General features: G+C 36.0%; 2 protein-coding genes across 2 annotated transcripts in view; both read right to left on the minus strand.

Annotated features, from left to right (window-relative positions):
* Window positions 1-5444: 5444 nt before the first annotated feature.
* On the minus strand, window positions 5445-13275 carry LOC107845469 (protein DETOXIFICATION 18-like). The gene is made up of 7 exons (XM_047398405.1): window positions 12946-13275; window positions 7026-7573; window positions 6820-6906; window positions 6669-6725; window positions 6319-6557; window positions 5902-6020; window positions 5445-5777 (listed from the first exon to the last, which is right to left on the minus strand). Exons 1-7 carry the CDS (start codon window positions 13201-13203, stop codon window positions 5700-5702), a joined length of 1386 nt encoding a protein of 461 aa, XP_047254361.1. The 5' UTR covers window positions 13204-13275; the 3' UTR covers window positions 5445-5699.
* A 5816-nt stretch (window positions 13276-19091) lies between these two features.
* LOC107845470 (protein DETOXIFICATION 18) overlaps window positions 19092-23704 on the minus strand; it is an 11300-nt gene continuing 6687 nt past the window's right edge. The window contains exons 2-7 of the mRNA XM_016689820.2: window positions 20842-21389; window positions 20484-20570; window positions 20345-20401; window positions 19995-20233; window positions 19626-19744; window positions 19092-19473 (exon numbers count right to left, since the gene is read on the minus strand). Of these exons, the coding sequence (XP_016545306.1) occupies window positions 19342-19473; window positions 19626-19744; window positions 19995-20233; window positions 20345-20401; window positions 20484-20570; window positions 20842-21389 (1182 nt within the window). The 3' untranslated portion in view covers window positions 19092-19341. The remainder of the gene's footprint in view (window positions 19474-19625; window positions 19745-19994; window positions 20234-20344; window positions 20402-20483; window positions 20571-20841; window positions 21390-23704) is intronic.

The raw sequence follows: 23704 nt of genomic DNA on the forward strand, positions 1-23704 counted from the left end.
ATATGGGTGTCTATGTGTTGAATCAAAGAAAGAAAAGAAAGAAATAATGGAGTCCCCCCTTCCCCCTTTTTTGTGATTGTGAGAATGGAGTGTATATATGCTGTGAGAGGTCACGTGGGTGGGTATTGGGGTAGGGTAGGTGGGGTATTAAGGTGGGGTAGGGGTGGGGTGTGATGTAGTTTGTTTTGATTGGATAGGTTGTTAGGATAAGATGTAGGGGTAGGATAGGATAGAATTTGTTAGGGAGTTTGTTATTTTTTGTATTTTGTGAGGGTATAATAACATGGATAAGGGTACACGGTAGGATAAAATAAAAAATGGGTAAAAGTTAATAAAATTGAACTTTAAGAGGATGAAATCACGTGTCTACACAAATCCCACAACACCCGATGTCATTTCAACCTATTAGTAAAAAAGTTAAAAATCAAAATATATGAGTGTGGGACCCACAAGTGGCCTAAATGAGCTTGTATGGAAAATCCAAATTCACCAATGCGTCCAAAATGTTGAATTTAGCGGGATTACATAGTTCATTTGCGAAAAACGGAGTCTGAATGAGTTTGGAAGATCAAAAATAAGTTTTGACCTTGCGGGCCCATTTAAACTCGTATAAAAGGCCCTTTAGGCCGATTTTTGGGGGCATTATTCATTTGTTTGAGAACCCTAGCATCCATAAAAAAATTTTGACTTAAAAGTGAGTTTTGTGGGTTGATTAGGAGCTTGAATAACTTGTGTAATCCATTTTTGCTACAAATCTAAGGTAAGATTCCTTAAAATTTGGTATTAATTTCTTGATATCTAGACCTAAAAGCCCTAAGACTTTTGAGGCTCAATTTTCTCCACAAATGTGATTAATTTACTCAAATTTCTTGAGGGTTATAGCTCCTTAATGATGTTTGAACAATGGGTTGGTCCCGGAAACTCATTTTTTGAAGGTGCGACCCATTTAGGGGTTTGGTGTCATTTTGGACCCATGAAATAATGGTGCAATAATGGGTGTTGTTGTTTATGTAGTGGTGCTTAGATTATGTTATTGATAGCTTGGCTCGTGGTAGAAGAAACTTTAAGAAAAGGAAAGACAAAGCTTGTTGGTTCGTGAGCAATTGGACTCGAGGTAGATTACGCTTACCCGTAGTTAGATTGAGCTTGGTTGTAATATAATTATTGATATCTTGTGAAATTGGACGGTTTTTAGATGATAAATGGTTGAATGATGATGCTTGGGATTAGTTGATTCTCATAGGTTGTTCTTGTAAAAGTATGATTGTTGAGCTTTAGCTTAGAACCTTGGATAGTTCTACGTATAGTCTCATAAATAATATGAGAACACTTTAGTTGCTCTACTAGATGAGAATGATGTTGTTTAATGACCTTAAAGGTATCTTGACCTAGTTATTTCTTAATTATGAAATAGCCTTGGTGTTGGGCTGACTTAGGAAGAATACTTAAGAAGATTTCTCCTATAGGCTTAGTAAGGATTGATAAGCCCTTATGGTATGACTTATATAACCTAGCCTAAATCCAAGTAGAAGCTAGTCTTGCAGAAGTGACTTTAGTATTATTGGGAGTTAGAAATGGGACTTGACCCACCTTAAGCTTGAACTATGTAACTCCTTGATAACCTTGATACTTGATGAGCGTCTAAAATACGTTATTGAGATTATAAGGGTTAAACCCAATTGTCGGTTTATGAATAAGGTCGATGGTTGGAAAATGTGTATACTTGATTAGTTGTCTTATTTCCATGTTATGGATAGCCATGGAAAGATGGTAATTGTGTATATCATATAGCTACTCATACTTATTCTCCTACTCACACATCATGATGATGACTACTAATAAAGTGTGATGGTTTATATATCTTACATCTCTATTACTCAATTATTGTGAACTTGTGTATGTTTATTGATTTGGGCCATATATATGTGTATGTTGTTGTCTTGAAAAATATTGATACTATGATGATGCCCGGTGAATTCGGAGGAAATATTGATACTATGATGATGCCCGGTAAATCTGGAGAAAATATTAATACTATGATGATGCCCGGTGAATTCAGAGGAAATATTGATACTATAATGATTCCCGGTGAATCCGAATGAAATATTAATACTATGATGATGCCCGGGGAATTCGGAGGAAATGTTAATATTATGATGATACCCGGTGAATTCGAAAGATGTAAAGATGTTATGATGATACCTGGTGAATCCAGAAGAGGTAATGATGTTATGATGCCATGTGGGGAAACTTTATATAAGTGCATGTGTATATATGTGAGGTTATGTCGTGTGTGGCTAACCGTTGATGTACTCGAGACATGATGTCTTTCGTGGTAATTGATACTCATTCTTTGTCACTAATCACTAAATAAGGGGTGTGACCGTTGTTGACTCTAATTAGTAACTAGTGGTAAGTTAGGCTAAAGATTGGGTTAATTACACTTGATAGGATAATCATGTGTAAAATTAAGGGCTCACTTAGTAATCTCCTTGACTTGAATAAATGGTTATGTCATAGAATTTCGCCTAGTAAAGTGGCTTATGTGACAACTAGTTGTTTCTAATAAATGGCTATGACTTGTGCGCTAGAAACCTAGTAAAATAGTTGGTGGATCTTACTTGGTTAAAATATGCAAACTAGTCCTTAAGGTTATAATATGCCTAATGATATTGGTCTTAGGATTGTATGATGAATTATTAAGTTGACTTCTAGCATATGACGTCGTGGTGGCTTAAATGACGACTTATATAATGAGGTTGCTAACTAGATAATGGCTTTGAGATAAATGAATAAATAATGGTGTTGGTAACTTGTAGCTTTTCCTTATTTAATGATTAGTAAACTATAAGACTTGTAAACTAGTGCTTCATGGATTTGGTGATTAGCTAATATAGACTAGACTTGGAGTTCATTAATGAAATAAAGAATAACTGACTATATAGCTATGTTATGGTGATTTAGATTTCGTTGTATATAAATGCGGTTTTGATGATGATTGTAGACCTCAGTAAGAGGCCATGGTGGGAATGTGGACCAGCGGTTTTGGGTAAGTGAAAGTGTAATTGTGCCTTGATATATTGCTGGTTTGATCTTTTGGTGTACTCTCCGGTAGTATGGGACGTCATGATGAGTTCTTGTATTGTATTCTTTTGGTGTACTCTTCGGTGATATGGGACGCCGTGACGAGTTCTTGGTTGTGTTCTTTTACGTACTTCCCGATGGTATGGGACGTCGTGGTAAGTTTTTGTGCTTTATATTCTAATGATTGTTGGTGTTGATTACCATAAATGCATGGTTGTTATTATATATTTACACGGTTTTACGCTTCTGAAATGATTACTCATGTTGTATGAAAGTTATGGTATATGCGGATCTGAAATGTCGTACTATTGATCTAGTTGATTAGTATTTATATAGTGATATTGAAGAAGATTCAGGTTCAATCCTATACTTTGACTTTAAGTTATTGTCTTACCTTATATCTTCCTTATATTATAATTTAGCTCAGTTGGCCGATGATGCCTACTGAGTACCCGTATTTTGGTACTCATACTACACTTCTGTACCTTTTTGGTGCAAATTCGAGTTCTAGTTGCCGGCGTTGAGTCGAGATCGTGTCATGTTGATCATCAAGAGATAGGGTGAGCTCTTGGAGTTCGAGTTGCCCTTTCCCCCTCTATCCTTATTTTGTCTTTTGTATTCGAGATGAATGTATGAGATCATTTAAGACTATTTAAGCTTATTAGACTTCGAGTTGTAATTTTTGTTGTCGGATTTAGAGTTGCTCTTGTACTTATACTATCAGGTCATGGGATTGGTATTCGAATGTTAGTTGTTTATTTTGTGGAGTATTGTTGTTGTATTGTGTTCCTATATAGGGTTCGTGTTGGACGTTTCCACCAAGGTAACCCTTTGCGTTAGCTCCGGGTTATGATGTCGGCTTACCTACTGGTGGGTTATGGTAGGTGCCATCATGACTCAAAAATCGGGTCGTGACAACATCCTTAGTAGTAGGTAAAAAAAGATAAAGTTAAACTATAACTGGTTCCATGGAATTTATTAACCAGGCAATCAAGAGTGAATTCTCTGATCTCCAGATGTTCATCTTTGGGTCTCCGACTTTCGACTTTTTCGTCTCTCCAGTCAGGTATCCCAAATTTCCGCAACCATCAACTGCAAGCTTTACGGCCTGTGCCCATTCCAGGTAGTTCTTCCCGTTTAATCGATGAGAAGTTAACTGGAAGAACATGTGAGAAATGAAGTTAACTGGAAGAACATGTGAGAAACATTGCCTCCTTGAGTCATCATATTTTCTGTAGGAACTTCTAGAGAAGAACTTTTTGTCTTCTTTTGATGTTCCAGAAAGATGATCTCCTTGGAAAGCTATTTTTTTCATGTGATACTAGAGGAAAACTTCCCACTCTGATACCATGAAAGTTTAGATACTGCAAAAATATATTTTTTATTCATAGAATTGTACAGTATTTATAAGAGAAAAGTAAGATCATAATAAACTAATCAATCCTGATTCTTGGGAGATTTTTGAATGAAGGGATTTCCCCTAATCTATTTCCTAGAATAAAAAATAATATATTTTCCTATGATACATGCTATCCCATATTTACAGGAGATGATTACAGTCAAATCTGTAAGCTGATTTGTGGAGAAGATTTGATTGAAACCTGCCAGTTATTGTGGAGCAAATTCTGTCAATCTGCCAGCACATTCGACATAGTCAATCAAAATCAATAACGTCCTCTTGTAATAGAACGTGTGTCTCTCGGTAATTAAAATCAGCAACGTCCTCTTGGAGTACATCGCACTATTTTTTAAAATCGAAACTAGCCACGCCCTAATCTTAGAAGCCCTACTCTTGTTTGTCATTCAAAATCAACAACATCCTCTTGGAATAAAACATACATTTGTTGTCAATAAAATCAACGTCATCTTAAAATAGAACGTACATTTGTTGTGTTTGATATGTAAGCAAAAAATTTTAGCTAAAAATCATTTTGTATATAATCTACGCAAATACAAAGGAAGGTGGGGTATCGAGTATATCAAGTATGAGTATGGGCATGATGGGGATGAGAGCTACGAGGGAATGGTAGGGGACAGATGTGTTGGAGGGTGGGAAAGAGACAATCAATGTTGAATGATGCCTATAGACATTGTTTGCCGTATTTCCTCTCAAAAAGACATTTTCCTCAAAATGTTTCTCAAATGGCCAACAAGCCCACCAGTGACATTAGGGGCGGCTCTACCCTTTCGGAAAAAAGGCAGCCGCCTTAGGCCCCCAAATTTAAGGGGCCTCATTTTTTTAAAATAATAGTAATAGATTACAGATTTAAAAAAATTATTAAATACTATTTGTAGAAAAAAAAAACTTTTTATATAAAACGAATTTAGAATGAGCTTGATATATCTAGTCGAGAGTGCTATGTCTCAAGAAATTAATGCATTGACTATATTATTAATTAAAAAATAATTATAAGAAGAAAGCTATTATATAATTTTAAAAGTAGAATTCATAATAATAATTATTTTTTCTTAAAAACTTAAGGCCTCCATTTGATCTTGGTCTTAAGCCATACATTTGCTTGAGCCGCCCCTGAGTAACCTGTGATGAATTCATGCTTAACTTAAGCCAGAATTGCATCTTCTCTATTGCTATTTGCTGAGACTTGTACTTTTCCCTATCTGGTCATCAATGTCAGTAGCAACAAACCAGTAGATTGACAAGCTAGACCACAAATCAACCCCAACCATAAACCCTGCATCACATATTTTTCCGAAAAACAATACCGAACTTAGTTAGAGTAACAAAATACGCATACTGACAATGTAAAAACTTTTATATTATCCAGGTTACTAGTTTCAATCATTATGAGCAATTACCTGAGAATTTAGGTTGAACTTGAAAGCAAGGAGACCGGCTATTGGCATGCCGATGAAATAGAAAGTTGCCAAATTGATGCACATAGCCAAATGCTGCCATCCGCATCCTCTAGTCACCCCTGATCAATTCATTTACAAGTTCTTTTTTAGAATGTATAAAACTAAAAGTAGTGTCTCATGCGTGCGAGTGCACACATGCATAGTGCGTTGCAACAACAAGAACAATATACCTAGTGTAATCCCACAAGTGGGATCTGGAGAGGGTAGAGCGTGCACACAGCTTACCCCTACCCGGAGGAAGGTAGAGAAGGTAGAGTGTACACAGACCTTACCCCTGCCTAGGGTCGAAAAAGAAAGAATTAACAGGAGTGAAGAAGTCATGGCGCATAGTGCATTGCAGCTATGTAAAATTTTAACCTGATACGATTCCTTGAATGAAATCAAACATAAAGGAGATCAAGAGGAAAGGTGTCATGGAGTCAAATTCCTTAATTATCTCCGCGTTGTCACCGAAGAGGCTAGCCCAGACATTATGGCCAAACAATAGAGCCAAATCAACTGCAATGGCAAGAACAACAGATAGCTTGAGAGTAACAAACATAGCATGCTTAGCTTTAGCAGGATTTCCAGCTCCTAACTCATTTGCAACCCTAGTACTGCATGTTGAAACATACTTGATAAATAAGAATTACTAATACCTGCATAACTCTAACCAACTACCAACCGACATTTTACACAGTTGTATTTGGTAAAAGTAACAAAATTACCTTGCAGCTGAACTCATACCACAAGATATCATGTAGCCTATGGTTTGAGTATTTACACTGGAAGGTCAAAAACCAGAATAATTGGTGTAAACAACTAAAATTCAATCTCCAAAATCACGAAAATGTGTTGTTGAAAAGGACAGAAGCTTACCACATAGCTACCACAGAAGTAGTTGTTCCTGAGTTTGGCATCAAACCAGCCAATAACACAAGAAGCTCGAAAGCCCACTCCTCCAAGCTGGTATACATCAAATTAGGAAATTATCAGTATGACTTGGATGACAACGCCTTTTATTCTGTAAGGATTTAACTATCAAGTGCGCCTGGTGAGTTTCCTACTTTACAGTTAGTTCTTACCATAACATGGCAGCAGAGGGCAAAGCCAGCTTCAAGTTTGTAAGGATATGATGAACTGGCTCGAACGAGAGACCATCCCTCCAGATATGGCTGAATCTCTTTGAGAAAAACACATATAGGCACAACGTGAGGAATGAAATCCAGATCGAAATGGAAGCCGCTAATGGTGCTCCTTTAAAACCAAGATCTGTCCAATGAACCAAGGCATAGGCAATCCCAATGTGGATAACTAAAGATCCCACTGAACAGAAAGCCAGAGGCATGACGATCGACTGTGCCTGAAGAAATCTCAAAACGTTTTGCAGAAAACTGTATGCAAACAATCCAGGTATGAGGAACCTCAAGAACACGCCGGCTTCTCTAGCTATATCAGGATCTTGATGAAGTAAAATCAAAATCATATCAGAGTACCACCAGATGACAGAAATCACCACAGAAAAGAAGAATGACATGATGCATGATGTTTGAAGATGTATTCCCAACATTCTGTACATTTTTGCTCCGTATCCTTGGCCGCATAATGTCTCAAGTGCACCACTTAGGCCAACCTATAGATTGTTAACTAACAAGTTTAAGATTCGCTTCAGTAAAACTGGGAGCACCAGACACCATGTAAACCTTAGATTCTTCTTAGCTTGGACATGCTCTTTTCTTGTATTTCCCCGAAAACAAAAGAAGGTCTGTCGACTTGCAAGTCTCTTTATGGACTAAAACAAGCACCCAAGCAATAGCATGCGAAATTTGATCATACAAAAGGGTAGACCGGTGCACTAAAGCTCTCGCTATGCGCAAGGTCCGGGGCAGGGCCCCACCACAAGAGTGTGCAGCCTTACCTTGCATTTTTGCCATAGGCTGTTTCCAAGGCTTGAACCCGTGACCTGCTGGTCACATGGCATCAACTTTATCAGTTACTCCAAGGCTCCCTCCATACAATGTAATAAAATGGCTTTGTTGATTAATTGCCTCAATTACTGCAGTAAAAGTTAGAAAAGTTGCTGGACATTATCCAGCTTTATGTTCTGTTAACTTGGTTGTTGTTTTTCAGAAGTTAGCTGTTAAGATTTTTAGGATTTTGTTGATCATGGAATCATGAGCAAAGTAGTTTCTTAATTATAGGCTGTAGTTGTTGCATTTTTCCTGTATTTAAGCACCAATTCAGTTTAGTGAAAAATCAAATCTTTCTGCATTAAGTTTTTGTTCTCTTGTGCCTTTATTTTTGTTTCTAAGAGTTGAAATTAAGTTTAAAACTCTAACAAAATAGTATCAGAGCTCTCTTCTTGAGGGACCTGCATTTAAGGAAAACATATTTTTCTTCTTCTATAGATTCAGAAACTCCTTTCACTGCACTAGCACCACCTGTCTCCAAAGGTGAAGGCTATCATGTCTAGGCAACAAGAATGGAGGCACATATGGAGGCAAATGATCTGTACGAAGCTGTTGAGGAGGATTACGAAGTTCCTCCCTTTCCTACTAATCCAACCATAGCACAGGTGAAGAATCACAAGGAAAAGAAAACAAGAAAATCATAGGCTAGAACAATGTTATTCGTTGCAGTCTCATATGAAATCTTTGTCACGATTATGACACTGAAATTAGCTTTTGAGGTCTGGTATTTCTTTTAGAAAGATTATGAAGGAGATGAACGGATCAAAGGTATGCGTACTCTTAACCTGGTCCGAAAATTTGAACTTCAGAATATGAAGAATTCAGAGACAATCAAAGAGTATTCTCAACATTGCCAATAATATAAGATTACTTGGCTTTGAATTTCTTGATTCTAAATTCGTTCAAAAAATTCTCGTACCAGTCCCACGAAGGCTTGAAACAACTATTTCCTTGTTGAAAAATTCTAAGGATCTGTCACAAATTAGTTTGGCAAAACTATTGAATTTCTTGCAGGAACAAGGAGCTGTTGAGGGTGCACAACCTGCAAAAGTCCAATCAAACCAGGAAACAAAGGAAAGAAGAAGTGGAACAAGAAGGAAAACTCAGGTTCTCATTCTCCTTGATCAAATGAGGGAGCGAAACATGATTTTCCTCCTTGCAAGCAATGTGGAAAGAGGGGAGAAATGTCAACAGATGGGACACCATCAAAAGATTTGCAAGAACAACACTCAGCAAACTAACGCTGCACAGCTAACTAACCAGGAAGATAAAGAGCAACTCTTTATAGCGACCTGTTTAGCAACTTGCTACTCGACTGACAAGTGGCGTATTGACAGTGGTTGCACAAACCACATGACATTTGATTGTGATCTCTTCAAGGAGTTGGATACTTCAGTAATTTTCAATGTACAAGCTAGTAATGGAGACAGTATTTATGCCGAAGGCAAATGTACTGTGAAAATTAAAAGCTCCTCGGGTACAAAACTAATCAAAGACGTGTTTTTTGTACCTAATATTCGTCATAGCCGGGCTTGGGAATGGTTTCAATTTCTCTTTGAAACCAATCATTGTCAAATCAATGGTGAATATAGCATAAATTTATTCAAGGTAATGATGAAGGGAAGGATCTTTACATTGAATCTTTTAGATCATGAGCAAAAAGCTTATTCTGCAACTAAGATCAATGCACAAGTTTGGCACAAAAGACTCGAACATTTCAACCATGCTGCTGTAATGAACTAACAAAAGAAAGATCTGGTTCGAGGGCCACCTAATCTTGAAGCCAAAACACCAGATTGCAGAACTTGTCAATTTGGCAAGCAAGCAAGGCTTTCTTTCAAGAAAGCAACCTGGAGAGCCTTTGAAAAGGTAAAATTAATCCACACAGATCTAGTTGATCCTCACCAAACTCTGTCACTCAAAGGGAGTAAGTATTACATAGTTTTCATCGATAACTATACGAGAATGTGTTGGATTTATTTTCTCACGTTCATGTCAAAGGTTGCCACTAACTTTTGGAAATTCAAGCAGTGGATTGAAACTCAAAGTGCCTGTAAGATTCAATTATAAAAGTCCGACAATGGCAAGGAGTACACATCTGATCAATTTAATATATTTTGTGAAGAAGATGAAATTGAACAGCAACTCACTTCTTTATATACCCCACACAAAAATGGAGTTAGTAAGAGGAAGAACCATACCATAATGTAGATGGCTAGATGATTGTTGCACGAGAAGTGTTTGTCAAAAGAGTATTGGGCAGAAGTTGCTCATACCTAAGTCTTTATACTCAACAGGCTTTCAACAAAAGCATTAGAAGGAAAGACACCATTTGAAATCTAGTATGACTATATACACCTTCTTTAAAAAAATCTCAAAGTGCTTGGTTGCTTGTGCTTTACTCATGTGCCAGAGTAAAAGAGATAAGCTTGATAAAAAGGCGGAAGCTGGAATATTTGTGGGTTATAACACTGTTTCTAAGGCTTACCGTGTTTTTCTACCTCATACAAGGAAAATTCTGATAAGCAGAGATGTGCATTTCATGAAGGATAATAAATGGAACTGGGAAGAAGCAAAACCAGTGTTACTTTCAGATCAAAGTAAAACACTCCAGCTGAAAGAAGATGAATTGGTGGATGTTGTCCCAGTGAGAGCCACAAGATCACTCTCTGATATCTATCAGTGATGCAACATAGTTGTTCATGATACGAATCGACCCACGAGGACTCAAATCGAAGACACGAAAAGTAAAGATAGATGGATAGAAAAACGAGGATAGAAAGATAGACAAGAAATTGATACCGAAAGGGAAATCAAAAGATGTATCAAATCCTAAAACCTCCCTTAATGACTATCAATAGACACCTAACTCTTACAGTGACCGCAACGGGGATTAGATCCTCCTTACAACCATCGTTTCTAAGAAAAGTTTAACACATGCTTTTCCAAGCACTCAAACACTCCCATGGAATCTCATGAATACATCATGTAAAAATATCATCCAAAAAACTAAGGAAATAAGCCTATCTACCAAGCATTTATATTTTGGCTACATATTACATAATGAGGGCCCAAAAGCAATCCAAATGTAAGAAAAGACCCACTAGGGGCTGTTTTTACCCGCTCTTGAAATACTAGAGCAGATCAAAAGCGGATCCAAAGCGCCTTGGGTGAATGACCCTTCCAAGGGGCTTTCGAGCCCCATTTTGCACTCCTTTGACCTCGCCAAAGTCTTTTGACCCTCCTTAATGGTAATGTTCCTTCATGTGGCATCTTTTAAAAGAACTAGGGAGTCATCAAGCACCTCGAGCATCATACGTATCTCATCGAAAGGTCTGGAGGCAATTTGGCTTATATCAGTTCTTGAGCCAACAGATTTTTGGAAAGCAAACAAAAATCCAAAATGGAGAGCTGCAATGAAGGAAAAACTCTTCATAATTGAGAAGAACCAAACTTGAAAACTTGTGAAAAGACCTGAAGACAAGGAAGTCATAGAAGTGAAGTGGATTTTCAGAACCAAGCTGAATGCAAATGGCTCTATCAACAAGCACAAAGCCAGACTTGTTGTAAAGGGGTATGCTCAAATTTTTTGTATTGATTTTTCTGATACATTTGCTCCTGTTGGTAGATTAGAAACCATTCAGATTATTGTTGGCTATAACTGCACAAAAGGGTTGGAAAGTGTTTCAGTTGGACGTTAAATCTACATTCTTGAATAGCTATCTTGAGGAGGAAATTTATGTTGAGCAACTTGAAGGATTTACAGTCAAAGGACATGAAAATGAAGTGTATCAGCTCAAAAAAGCTTTGTATGGACTAAAACAGGCGCCTGGAGCTTGGTACAATAGGATTGATGAGCATTTGGTGCGGTTGGGTTTTAAAAAAAAGTCTCAGCGAAGCTACTCTCTACATTAAAGGTGATTGAACAAATCTTATTGTTATTTTACTATATGTAGACGACCTGCTGGTTACAAGAAGCAATCATGAGCTTGTTCAGAAATTTAAAGAAGATATGCAACATACTTTTGAGATGAGGGACTTGGGAGAAATGATTTATTTTCTAGGAATGAAAATCAAGCAAGAGAAAAATGAGGTTTTCATCTGTCAAAATAAGTACGAAAGAGACATTTTGAAAAAGTTTAGGATGGAAAATTGCAAAGAGACAACTACTACGATGTGTCAAAAGGAGAAGTTGAGCAAAAATCAGGGGCGGATCCAGGATTTGAAGGTTGTGGGTGCTCACTTTCTTTAAGAAAAAAAAGTGTGTTGCAACTTGGAATTGAACCCACACCACTTCAAGCATCAAAGTGCATAAGTTCCACACCAAAGCCAAAACAGCCAACAACCATTTTTTTCTATTAGTGCTTATCAATACATTATAATCAATTTTTACTGTGTTTCTATATAAATATATAAAACTTTTACCAGGGTCAATGGGTGATCAAGCACCCAGTACGAACTACGTGAATCCACCACTGGCAAAAATGATGAAGCTGAAAAAGTAGATGAGACTCTTTACAGAAGTATCGTTGCATTTCTCATCTATCTTACAGCATCTAAACCCTATCTAGATTCACTAACTGTGCAACTAACACTCATTTTAGAGCAGCTAAAAGAGTGATAAGATATGTTAAGGGAATACTGAATTTTGGAATCACGTTCTATGCAAATCAGAAGCATGTGTTGCAGGGGTATTCTGATAGTGACTAAGGTAGTTCGTCTGAAGACATGAAGAGCACTTCCGGCTATTGTTTTAATCTTGGTTCAAATGTATTTATTGGTGCTCTAAAATGCAAGAGATTGTTGAACAGTCGACGACTGAAGCTGAGTTCATTGCAGCAACCGCTGCTACAAATCAAGCCTTATGACGTAGAAAAGCGCTACTTGATCTTGATTTAAAGCAAGAGAAGTGCACAAACCAAGCATTTCAATAATAAAGTAGCTACTGTTTATCTTTTTTTTCATGCAAAAACCAAGCATTTCAACATCAACATCAACATGCAAAGACTTTGGAGTTGCCGATACATTAACATACCATGAAAGAAAAACCAGTGACCATGCACCATGAATTAGCAAGATTTGAAGCAGCAAGCTCAAGCTTCCCATGATGTCCAGCAACCATGACAGATACAAGGTTGATCAAGTACAAACAACCGTTCACTACGATCATCGGCAACGCGTACATCAACTGGTGCTTAGCTTCTTCTACATCGATCAACTTCGAACACCATCTGCTACATGAGATATCTGTTGGTTGTAACAGCAGGGGACTTTTACAATCCTCAGAAGCCATTTTCTTCTGCTACTTCTGCTCTTTGCTCAAGTGTACTATGATGTCTTCCTACATCTTATCCACCAACATGTTTTTTTTGTGTGTTAAGGAAATGACACTGACTAATTGTACTCACTCTAACATGTCTTTATCTGTCTGTTAAGGCAATGACAGTGACGTTTGATTAGTCTTTCTCTGATTCCAACGAGGACGATGACGACAACAACAACATACTCAGTGCATGCGGACCTTACCATTACCTCGTGGAGGTAGATAGACTGTTTTCGAAAGATCAAATCTTTCATGTATTGTGACTTATAATACCTTTTGTATAGTTATCAAATATGTAAATTTTACTTCAGAAAAACATAAAAGATTTCATCTGCTCCTACCGTTCATTTTTGCTTGTCACATTTTGCTTTGCAGAAGTCAATTTAACTAAACTTCAAAGCTAATTTGGGATAGATTAATTTAAAATTTAGATGTTTGGAAACTCTACGAAAAATGATATAAGTTGCAATTCGTATCATATTAACATGATGAAAAAAGACATGTAAAATGTTGATCAAAGTTCGTGCAGTTTGACTTCAAAAACCAAAACGTGATGAATAAAAGTGCACGAAGGGAGTAAAAACTTTCGTTCAAAATTAAACTATTTGTTTGAATCTTGAAATTTAAATTGTGTCACATAATTTGAGACGGAATGATTAGATGTTCAGATCTTGTGTTGCTGCTTTTTTCCACGTCTCACTTAAAAGGACATTATAATTACACCCCACCCACCCCCCAAACCCCCTATTTTTAATTAATCAAAGAATTAACCTAAATAGTTGTATAATTAATCGATTAAATTAAGAATATCTAATAGATGTAATTTATATAGGAAAAAGGGTCAAATATGCCGCTAAACTTTGCAAAAATGTTATGATATACCCTGATACAAGTTTAGCTCACCAAATGTCTTGTTGTCCAAGTTTTGACTTATATATATCTCTGTTACCAAGTTTTGACCCATATATACCCTGTTTCTGTTAATTGCTTTACTGGTTCCAACCCCTTTTTTTTTTATTTTTGAAAGAAATTATATTTGCCACATTACCTTTTAATTGTCACATCACATACAATTAAACCCGCCCCTTCTTCTACACATGAAACATCCGCCAAATACTCTCATCTACCGCACGATCTCTTTGGGCCGAAACCCCTTTATTTTATTTTTAGATTCTTGCATAACCGCTCCTCTCATACATACATACATATAAAAAATATCCACTTAATTAACAATTTACATTTGATGTTTCTATATGGATTGCCTCTTTTACACTTCTATATTCCAATTTCTCACTTGGATTTTTCTTATTCTTCTTATCCGTGTTGTTGAAATTGAAGATGGTGCGAAAGATGGAGTCGAGTGATGATACTCAAAATAATTTGCAATTGGTAAGTACTTTAATTCTTAATTTTTATCGTGATTGTGTATTGAGTTTTTATGTAGTGTTCTTGACTTTTCAATTTTTTACTTGATGATTTTTGGGATTACACAAGAATCTGAAATTACAGCAAAGGAGTTTCGACAAATTAGAGAAAATCCAAAGAGATTGTGAGGTAGATAATAGCATTCGGCGGATGTTTAATGTGTAGAAGAAGGGGTGAATTTAATTATATGTGATGTGACAATTAAAAAGTGACGTGATAAATATAATTTCTTTTTTTAAAAAAAAAAAAAGGGGGTGTTGGGAAATTCCAGCAAAGATATTAGCGGCAACATGAGTATATATGGGTCAAAACTTGGAAACACAGGTATATATGAGCCAAAACTTGAACGACAAAGACATTGGTGAGCTAAACTTGTAATAGGGGATATATCAGAACATTTTTGCAAAGTTTAGGATCATATTTGACCCTTTTTCCATTTACATATCAATGTGTATAGTGATAAGAAAAAGTAAACAATAAATTTGTCCGGTTATTCATCAGTGGATCTAGAGTTCTAGTTACGTATTCAATGGAATTGACTAGTTTTAGTCAAAAAGTTATAATAAGTAATTTATTCAGAATCCAATAACTTAATTGCAAACCTTGTTTGTCGTATTTCCATTCAGGAAGTCATTTTCCTCATTTGTAAGGAAATTGATTTCCTAGAGAAAATGTTTCTCAAAATTCTTTAACAACCAAACACGAAAAACTTGGAAAACACTTTCTGAAAAATATTTTTCGCTACACAAACAAACTCTTAATGGCCAACAAGCCCATCAATGTCCAGTCAAGGCTTTTTCTTTTGGCATAATACATAAACAAGACCTTTAACTTGACATTAAATTATAACTATGACTTTTAATTTTGTCAATGTACAAGTAAGTCTTTTAACTATACAAAAGCTGAACAAAAAACACTTCAGTCTTGTAACACATATGCGTGAAACTCAATCGTTCCTATGTGTACTAATACTCCAACCAAATACTGCCACCTAATTAAAAAGATACACATAGATTTTAGATATTAACTTTGCAAGTGAACAAGTAGGCCCTTTAACTGTATAAAAACTGAACAGAAAAATACTTCAATCTTGCAACACATATACGTAAAAATCGCTCCTACGTGGACTAGTACTCTAACCAAATGCTGCCACCTAATTAAAAAGATACAAATAGATTTTAGATATTAAAAAAAAAAAACTTAATATACCACTATCACAAATGCATTACTATTTAGATTTTTTTCTTTAACAAAAATAAAAAATAATTCATTAAAGGCTGCTTTCACTAAAATAACATTCAAGTCCAATGAAAATTGAAAGCTTCATTTAGAAAAAGATGTGAAATTCAATGAAAAGCCTACAAAATTTTCATCTCTTATTCCCTTTCAATTAAAAAAAAATTATTGAAATTTTCCATTGAAGCTTCACAAAATAGAAGTCGTTTAACATGAAATTGCACAATTCTTTTACAACTTTTAGCTCTTCGGATATACAAATGAAGCATACACCATCGTCTTAAGGAGAAACAGATCAGCATTAGATAATTGATCGTACTTTTTCTAATTTTTCTTAGAATTGTCGGAGAAAATAAAAAGAGAATAAAGTGGGAATTTGATTTGTAAAAAAGGGATATATATATATATATATATATATATATATAAAGGATTCATTAAGGGTATAATAGTCATTTAAACTTTTTTTTAAACTGTTGGGGGCTTCAATTTTTACTCCCACGTGCGTCATTTTGAGTGTAATCACGCATTTTGTCAGGTAGGATTGGAGTATTTTTTTTATTCAGTTTTTGTGTAGTTAAAGAGCCCACTTATGCACGAGCAAAGTTAAAGGTCATAGTTATAATTTGATGTCAAGTTAAAGTTCCTATTTATATATTATGCCTTTTCTTTTTTATAACCGTGGTGTCCGGGTAGCTTTCACACACTTTAACTAATTTCACGGGATACCTTGTGAAAAAATGTTAAAGATAATTTTTTGGAATATCACAGGTACTTCTAGAATTTCTCAGGCTATTCTCTTGAATAAGCATCTAGTAGAATGAACCATCGATGAACGAGTATAAATAGAAATGGTTTTGTACATTTGTAACGGCAGGGATTTTTACAACCCTCAGAAGCCATATTCCTCTACTACTTTTATTCTTGTTCAAGTGTACTATGTTGTTCTCCTCCATCTTATTCACCTACCGACATACATGTTTTTTGTGTGTGTTAAAGCAATAACAGTGACTGTTTGATTAGTCTTTCTCTAATTACAACCACGACGAAGACAACAACAACGTACTCAGTGCATGCAGACCTTGTCATTATTTCGTGGAGGTAGAGAGACAGTTTCTGATCAAATCTTTCATGTATTGGGACTTATAATAATACTTTTTGTATAGTTGTCAAATATGTAAATTTTACTTCAGAAAAACATAAAAGATTTCATCAACTCCTTCCGTGCATTTTTACTTGTCATATTTTGCTTTGTAAAAGTCAATTTGACTAAACTTTGAAGCTAAATCGGAGTATTTTTAATTTAAAATTGGGAAAAGGCTCAAATATGCGATCGAACTTTGAGAAAAAGCTCATCTATGTCATTTGTTTAAAGTTTGGCTCATTCATGCCATTGACGTTACAAAAAAGGTTCATTCATGCTAATTTTTTTTAAACAGTCTAATTTGGTGGTTTTTGGAAAAAACATTTAGTACATGTGGTCAACAATAATTTGTCCACTTCATTAATTAAATGAGCCAAAACAATTAAAGGAAAAGACTTAAATATGTTATTGAATTATCAGAAATGACTCATTTATGTCATCAGTTAAAAGTTTGGCTCGTTCGTGCCATCGCCACTATAAAATCAGCTCATCCATGCGATTACTTTTTAACGGTGGATTTTCAAAAGAATAGTTTTTCCACATGGCCTTTTATTAGAGGTACACGTCACTAATTAAAATAAATTAATATTAATTTCAAAATATCTTAGACCCATTAAAAAGAACCGATCTATTTAACATAATCCAACCCATACCCATTAAAGTATTTTTTTTCTACAACAACTATTTTTCTAATCAGAAAAAACAGTGATTAGTGTATATCCTTTGGTTGTTTCTTGTTGATTCTAAATCATTATAAATGTTACGCTTAACAGAAGCCTCAAAAGTTCTTGAATGAGCTGATTTATAACGGCGGTTGCACGAATGACATGAACCGCTAATAAAAGGCCACGTGACAAAATTGTTCTTGAAACCCCACTCATAAAAAGTTTTCGCATAGATGAGCCGATTTTATAACGACGATGACACGAATGAGCTGAACTTTTAACCGATGCCATAAATAAGTCATTTTTAATAGTTTAATGGCATATTTGAGTCTTTTCTCTTATTTTAATTATTGACATGAACCTCTAATAAAAGGCCACGTGGCAAAGCTATTTTTGAAAACCCACCGTTAAAAAGTAATGGCATGGATGAGTTAGTTTTGTAACGGCGATGGCATGAATGATCTAAACTTTTAACTGATAGCATAAATGAGTCATTTCTGATAGTTCAATGGTATAATTGAGCATTTTCCCTTTGCAAATTTAGATGTTTGAAAATTATATGAAAAATGATATAAGTTGCAATTCTTCTCATATTAACATGATGAAAAAAGACATGCAGTTTGACTCTCGAAACAAGAAACGTGACAAATAAAAGTGAACGAATGGAGTAAAATCTTCCTTCAAAATTACTCCCTCTGTCAAAATTAAACTGTTTGTTTGACTCTTGAAATTTAAACTGCATCACATAAATTGAGATGAAATGCTCATAATAAATGTGTTGCAGTTGGGAGATCAAAGCTTTTTGAGTTGTTTTTTTTTAAGTTTTTTCGTTCCAACAACTTGTCCCAGTTGTAAAACAACTTTAGTAGTTGTTCGACAACTAGGCGAGTTGTCGAACAACTATCAAAGTTGTTCAACAACTGCGCAAGTTGTTCGACAACTGCGCAAGTTGTTCGACAATTGAGAGGAGTTGTTCAACAACTACGGAAAGTTGTTCAGACAACTAATGTAGTTGTCCAACAACAATCTCAGTTGTTCAAGGACCTTAGTTTTTTTAAGGGATAAGTTTGTGAGACTCACTTGTCCCATTCTTTTAATTGGAGACTTGGTAATTGGAGACTAGTCCCCGAAAGCGAGTGTTCTACATTCACTTTGTCATGTCAGCGAAAGGTGTCAAAATGACACAATTTATGGCTACTTTATGTGCTTAAAATGAACAACGTCCACTTTAAGTGTCAAAATGAATGATCGTGCCAAATTAATGAGCGTGTTTGGCCATTTAACGTGTATAGTGATAAGAAAAACTAAACAATAAATTTGTCCGGCTATTCATCCGTGGATCTAGAGTTCTAGGTACGTATTCAACGGAATTAAATAGTTTTAGCCAAAAATTTATAATAAGTAATTTATTCATAATTAATTGCAGACGTTGTTTGCCGTGTTTCCATCCAGGAAGTCATTTTCCTCATTCGTAAGGAAATTGATTTCCTAGACAAAATGTTTCTCAAACTTCTTTAACAACCAAACATGAAAAACTTGGAAAACACTTTCTGGAAAATGTTTTCCGCTATACAAACAAACCCTTAATGGTCGTGGTGTCCGAGCAGCTTTCGCGCGCCTCGACTAATTCCACGGCTTAACTTAAGCCAAAATTGCATTTTCTCTATTGCTATTTGCTGAGACTTGTACTTTTCCCCATTTGGTCATCAACGTCAGTAGAAACATGCCAGTAGATTGGCAAGCTAGACCACAAATCAAGCCCAACCATAAACCCTGCATCATATATTTTTCCGCAAATCAATATCGAACTTAGTTAGAGTAACAAAATACACGTACTGACAGTGTAAATAACTTTTATATTATCGAAATAATTTCACCTGTTGTAATTTCCAGGTTACTAGTTCCAATCGTTATGAACAGTTTACCTGAGAATGCAGGTTGAACTTGAAAGCAAGGAGGCCGGCTATCGGCATGCCGATGAAATAGAAAGTTGCCAAGTTGATGCACATAGCCAAATGCTGCCATCCGCATCCTCGAGTCACCCCTGATCAATTCATTTACAACTTCTTTTTTAGAATTTATAAAACTAAAAGTAATGTCTCATGCTTGCGAGTGCACACACGCATAGTGCGTGGCAACAACAAGAACAATATACCCAGTGTAATCCCACAAGTGGGATCTGAAGAGTGTAGAGTGTACACAGACCTAGGGAGATAGAGAGGCTATTTCCGTTAAGACCCTCGGCTCAAGGGAGGAAAAAGGAATGAATTGGCATGAAGAAGTCAAACTTTAACCTGATACGATTCCTTGAATGAAATCAAACATAAAGGAGATCAAGAGGAAAGGTGTCATGGAGTCAAATTCCTTAATTATCTCCGCGTTGTCACTGAAGAGGCTAGCCCAGACATTATGGCCAAACAATAGAGCCAAATCAACTGCAATGGCAAGAACAACAGATAGCTTGAGGCTAACAACCATAGCATGCTTAGCTTTATCAGGATTTCCAGCTCCTAACTCGTTCGCCACCCTAGTACTGCATGTCAAAACATAATTAAGTAAATAAGAATCACTAATACCTGCGTAACTCTAACCAACTACCAAACGACGTTTTACACATTTGTATTTGGTATCAGTAACAAATTACCTTGCAGCTGCACTCAGACCGTAAGATATCATGTAGTCTATGGCTTGAGTATTTACACTGGAAGGTCAAAAACCATAATAATTGGTGTCAGCAACTTCGAAATCACGAAAATGTGTTGTTGAAAAAGACAGAAGTTTACCACATAGCTACCACAGAAGTAGTTGTTCCTGAGTTTGGCATCAAACCAGCCAATAACACAAGAAGCTCAAAAGCCCAGTCCTCCAAGCTGGTATACATCAAATAAGGAAATTATCAGTACGACTTGGATGACAACGCCTTCTATTCTGTAAGGATTTAACTATCAAGTGCGCCTGGCGAGTTTCCTACTTGAACTACCAATATAGTATGTTTTGATAAACAGTTGATGATAGTTCAAGCAGGAAAAACTGATTATGATTAGTTGCCTGTAATTGCCTTTGTATAAAAAACTCTGTTGATATTTCTGAATGTACAAGTTAACTCTTCTCGTAATAGCAAACTTTACAGCTAATTCTTACCATAACATGGCAGCTGAGGGCAAAGCCAACTTCAAGTTTGTAAAGATATGATGAAATGGCTCGAACGAGAGACCATCCCTCCAGATATGGTTGAATCTCTTCGAAAAAAGCACATATAGGCACAACGTGAGCAATGAGATCCAGAACGAAATGGAAGCCGCTAACGGTGCTCCTTTAAAACCAAGACCTGTCCAATGAACCAAGGTATAGGCAATCCCAGTGTGGATAACTAAAGACACCACTGAACAGAAAGCCAGAGGCATGACGATCGACTGTGCCTGAAGAAATCTCAAAACGTTTTGCAGAAAACTGTATGCAAATAATCCAGGTATGAGGAACCTCAAGAACACGCCGGCTTCTCTAGCTATATCAGGATCTTGATGAAGTAAAATCAAAATCATATCAGAGTACCACCAGATGACAGAAACCACCACAGAAAAGAAAAACGATGTGATGCATGATGTTTGAAGATGTATTCCCAACATTCTGTACATTTTTGCTCCGTATCCTTGGCCGCATAGTGTCTCAAGTGCACCACTTAAGCCAACCTATAGATTGTTAACTAACAAGTTTAAGATTTGCTTCAGTAGAATTGGGAACACAGGACATCATGTAAAACTTAGATTCTTCTTAGCTTGGACATGCTCTTTTCATGTAGTTCCCCGAAAACAAAAGGTGTGTCGACTTGCAAGTCTCTTTACGGGCTAAAACAAGCACCCAAACAATAGTAAAATGGCTTCAAGATTAATGAGTGCAATTGTTTGCTTATATGTGGATGACAAGTTAATAATGAGTAATGAAATTGCTAACATAAATGCTACTACGCACATGCTTTCTAGTAACTTTGATATAAAAGACTTTGGAGTTGCCAATCTAATTTTGGGAATTAAGATTCACAAGACTCCGCAAGGTCTGACATTGTCTTAACATCATAATATCCAAATGGTGTGAAAAAGCTAAAGATGATTTTTTTTGGAATAGCATAGATGTTCTAGAATGTACTAGTATAGATACATAGATAATTATCTTGAAGAATTATCTAAACATTCAAGAGTACTGTAGAGGACAAAGTTTGCTGGAATATTCCTATAATCATCCATAGACTAGTATAAACAGGGATGGTCTTGTACATTTGTAACTAACCCCAAAAAACAATCCAATTCAAGAAGTCTTCTTTTATAACAAAGCTTTTCTTGCATAGCTTCCTCTTCCTTAGTTGAATCATTCGATCTTAGTTAACGATCTTGGGCTAGCAGAAGGTTTCCTTAATATTCCTTTCTTCTGCTATTCTCTACAAATGGTACTTGGAAGTTCTACGTCTTTGGACTTCAAAGTTGCAAAAACACCATATAATGTAAACCTTGTTCTTGCTAAGAATAAAGGTGAAAGTACTTTGTTTTCAAATACAGCAACAACAACAACATACTCAGTGTATTCCTACAAAGTGAGGTCTGGGAGGGTAAATTGTACACAGTCTATATCACTACCTCAGATAAAGTAGAGACGCTGTTTTCGACAGACCCCCGGCTCATTGACAAGGGAAAGTATATCTTACGAATCAGAACCTAAATTGCACATTAAACGAGGCGAGCGATCAACACATTTTGAGTCGCGCGTCGTTGACAATACTAGTGCACCCCCAGACTTTAAATCCTGTTCGCCTCTAAGTATAACAAACAAAAAATATGAACGCACACAACAAAACTATAACACACTCCTAAATGTTAGGATCGAGAATCCCGGATAGTGCGGAATTAAACAAAGTAATCGTTTGAAGACGATAACAAAAACAAATTTAACGTGATTCGGTCAACTTGACCTACGTCCACAACCAAAAGAGAAGCAACTTCACTAAACACCAACGGAACAAAAGAGTACAAAGATACAAAAGAGAGTACAAAATTAGAGTAATTAAATACTCTAATATCCCAAATACCCAAGAAATAACCTCACAAATATCACTCCAAAAAAGAGGTTCACTGAAAGTATTTCACAACACAACTCTCTCACAAATACTCTCTACAAAAAAGAAAACTAATACAACTAAATCTTCTTCAAATGTTGGTGTTCTTCTCTAAATGGTATATTCCAAAGAGGGTGGAAATGACTCTATTTATAGGCACAAAACAAACCTGCGTTGATGTCATCAATGACATCAACACACTACTTTGCCAACCAAATTTGACAAGAAAACAAATTTATCTTGCAAGTGCTTGGTAGCAACTTTGTTTGACCAAGTGTGAATCCAAAAAACAAACAAAAGGCCACATTACAAATCTCCACCTTGGCCTGAGTTTGTTTAATATAGTAAATTTGCTCCACCTTCTTCACAAAGCCTCAAAGGACTTTCAAAATTCCATGATGTCAGAATCAGATGAGTCTCCATCTAAATTGAACCAGTAGCAACACCTGTAATAGTAGATCCCAACAGTATGTACAGCGTCCCAGACTTACGTGCCTTCATAACCACAAGTCCACCTCGAGAGACTTCAAGAACTCCACCTTCACCTGTGTATTTGCACTCAAGAGATTCTAGAGTGCCTAAAGAGATGAGATTCTTCTTCAACTCAGGAACACATCTAATATTTCTGAGAGTTCTTACAATACCATCATGCATTTTAATTCGGACGGTACCTGTTCCAACAATTTTGCAAGTGTTGGAACCTTGAAGTTTTGATGAATGACAATATGAATGAAACAAGTTGAATTTGATTCAAACACTTGATGATAAGGGAAAGCAAGTTGAGTTGAAAAAGGAGTCTTATGTGAAGAAGGAGTTTCACTTCTAAGCATATCCTTAAGAGTCCTATGTGTGGGAGGAGAAAGATTCTGATAAATTAATATGTGCTGATTTAAAGAATTG

The sequence above is a fragment of the Capsicum annuum genome, chromosome 10, assembly GCF_002878395.1.
Source record: "Capsicum annuum cultivar UCD-10X-F1 chromosome 10, UCD10Xv1.1, whole genome shotgun sequence".
Classification (NCBI taxonomy): Eukaryota; Viridiplantae; Streptophyta; class Magnoliopsida; order Solanales; family Solanaceae; genus Capsicum; species Capsicum annuum.

What these genes read in the sequence shown, in the direction of transcription:
- LOC107845469 (XM_047398405.1), bottom strand. Translation starts at nt 13,203, where the DNA reads ATGGCTTCTGAGGATTGTAAAAGTCCCCTGCTGTTACAACCAACAGAT. An exon ending in CCCTCTGCTGCCATGTTATG is followed by an intron (nt 6,907 to 7,025) that starts GTAAGAACTAAC and finishes GATGTATACCAG; the next exon opens with CTTGGAGGAGTGGGCTTTCG. An exon ending in ACTTCTGTGGTAGCTATGTG is followed by an intron (nt 6,726 to 6,819) that starts GTAAGCTTCTGT and finishes TTGACCTTCCAG; the next exon opens with TGTAAATACTCAAACCATAG.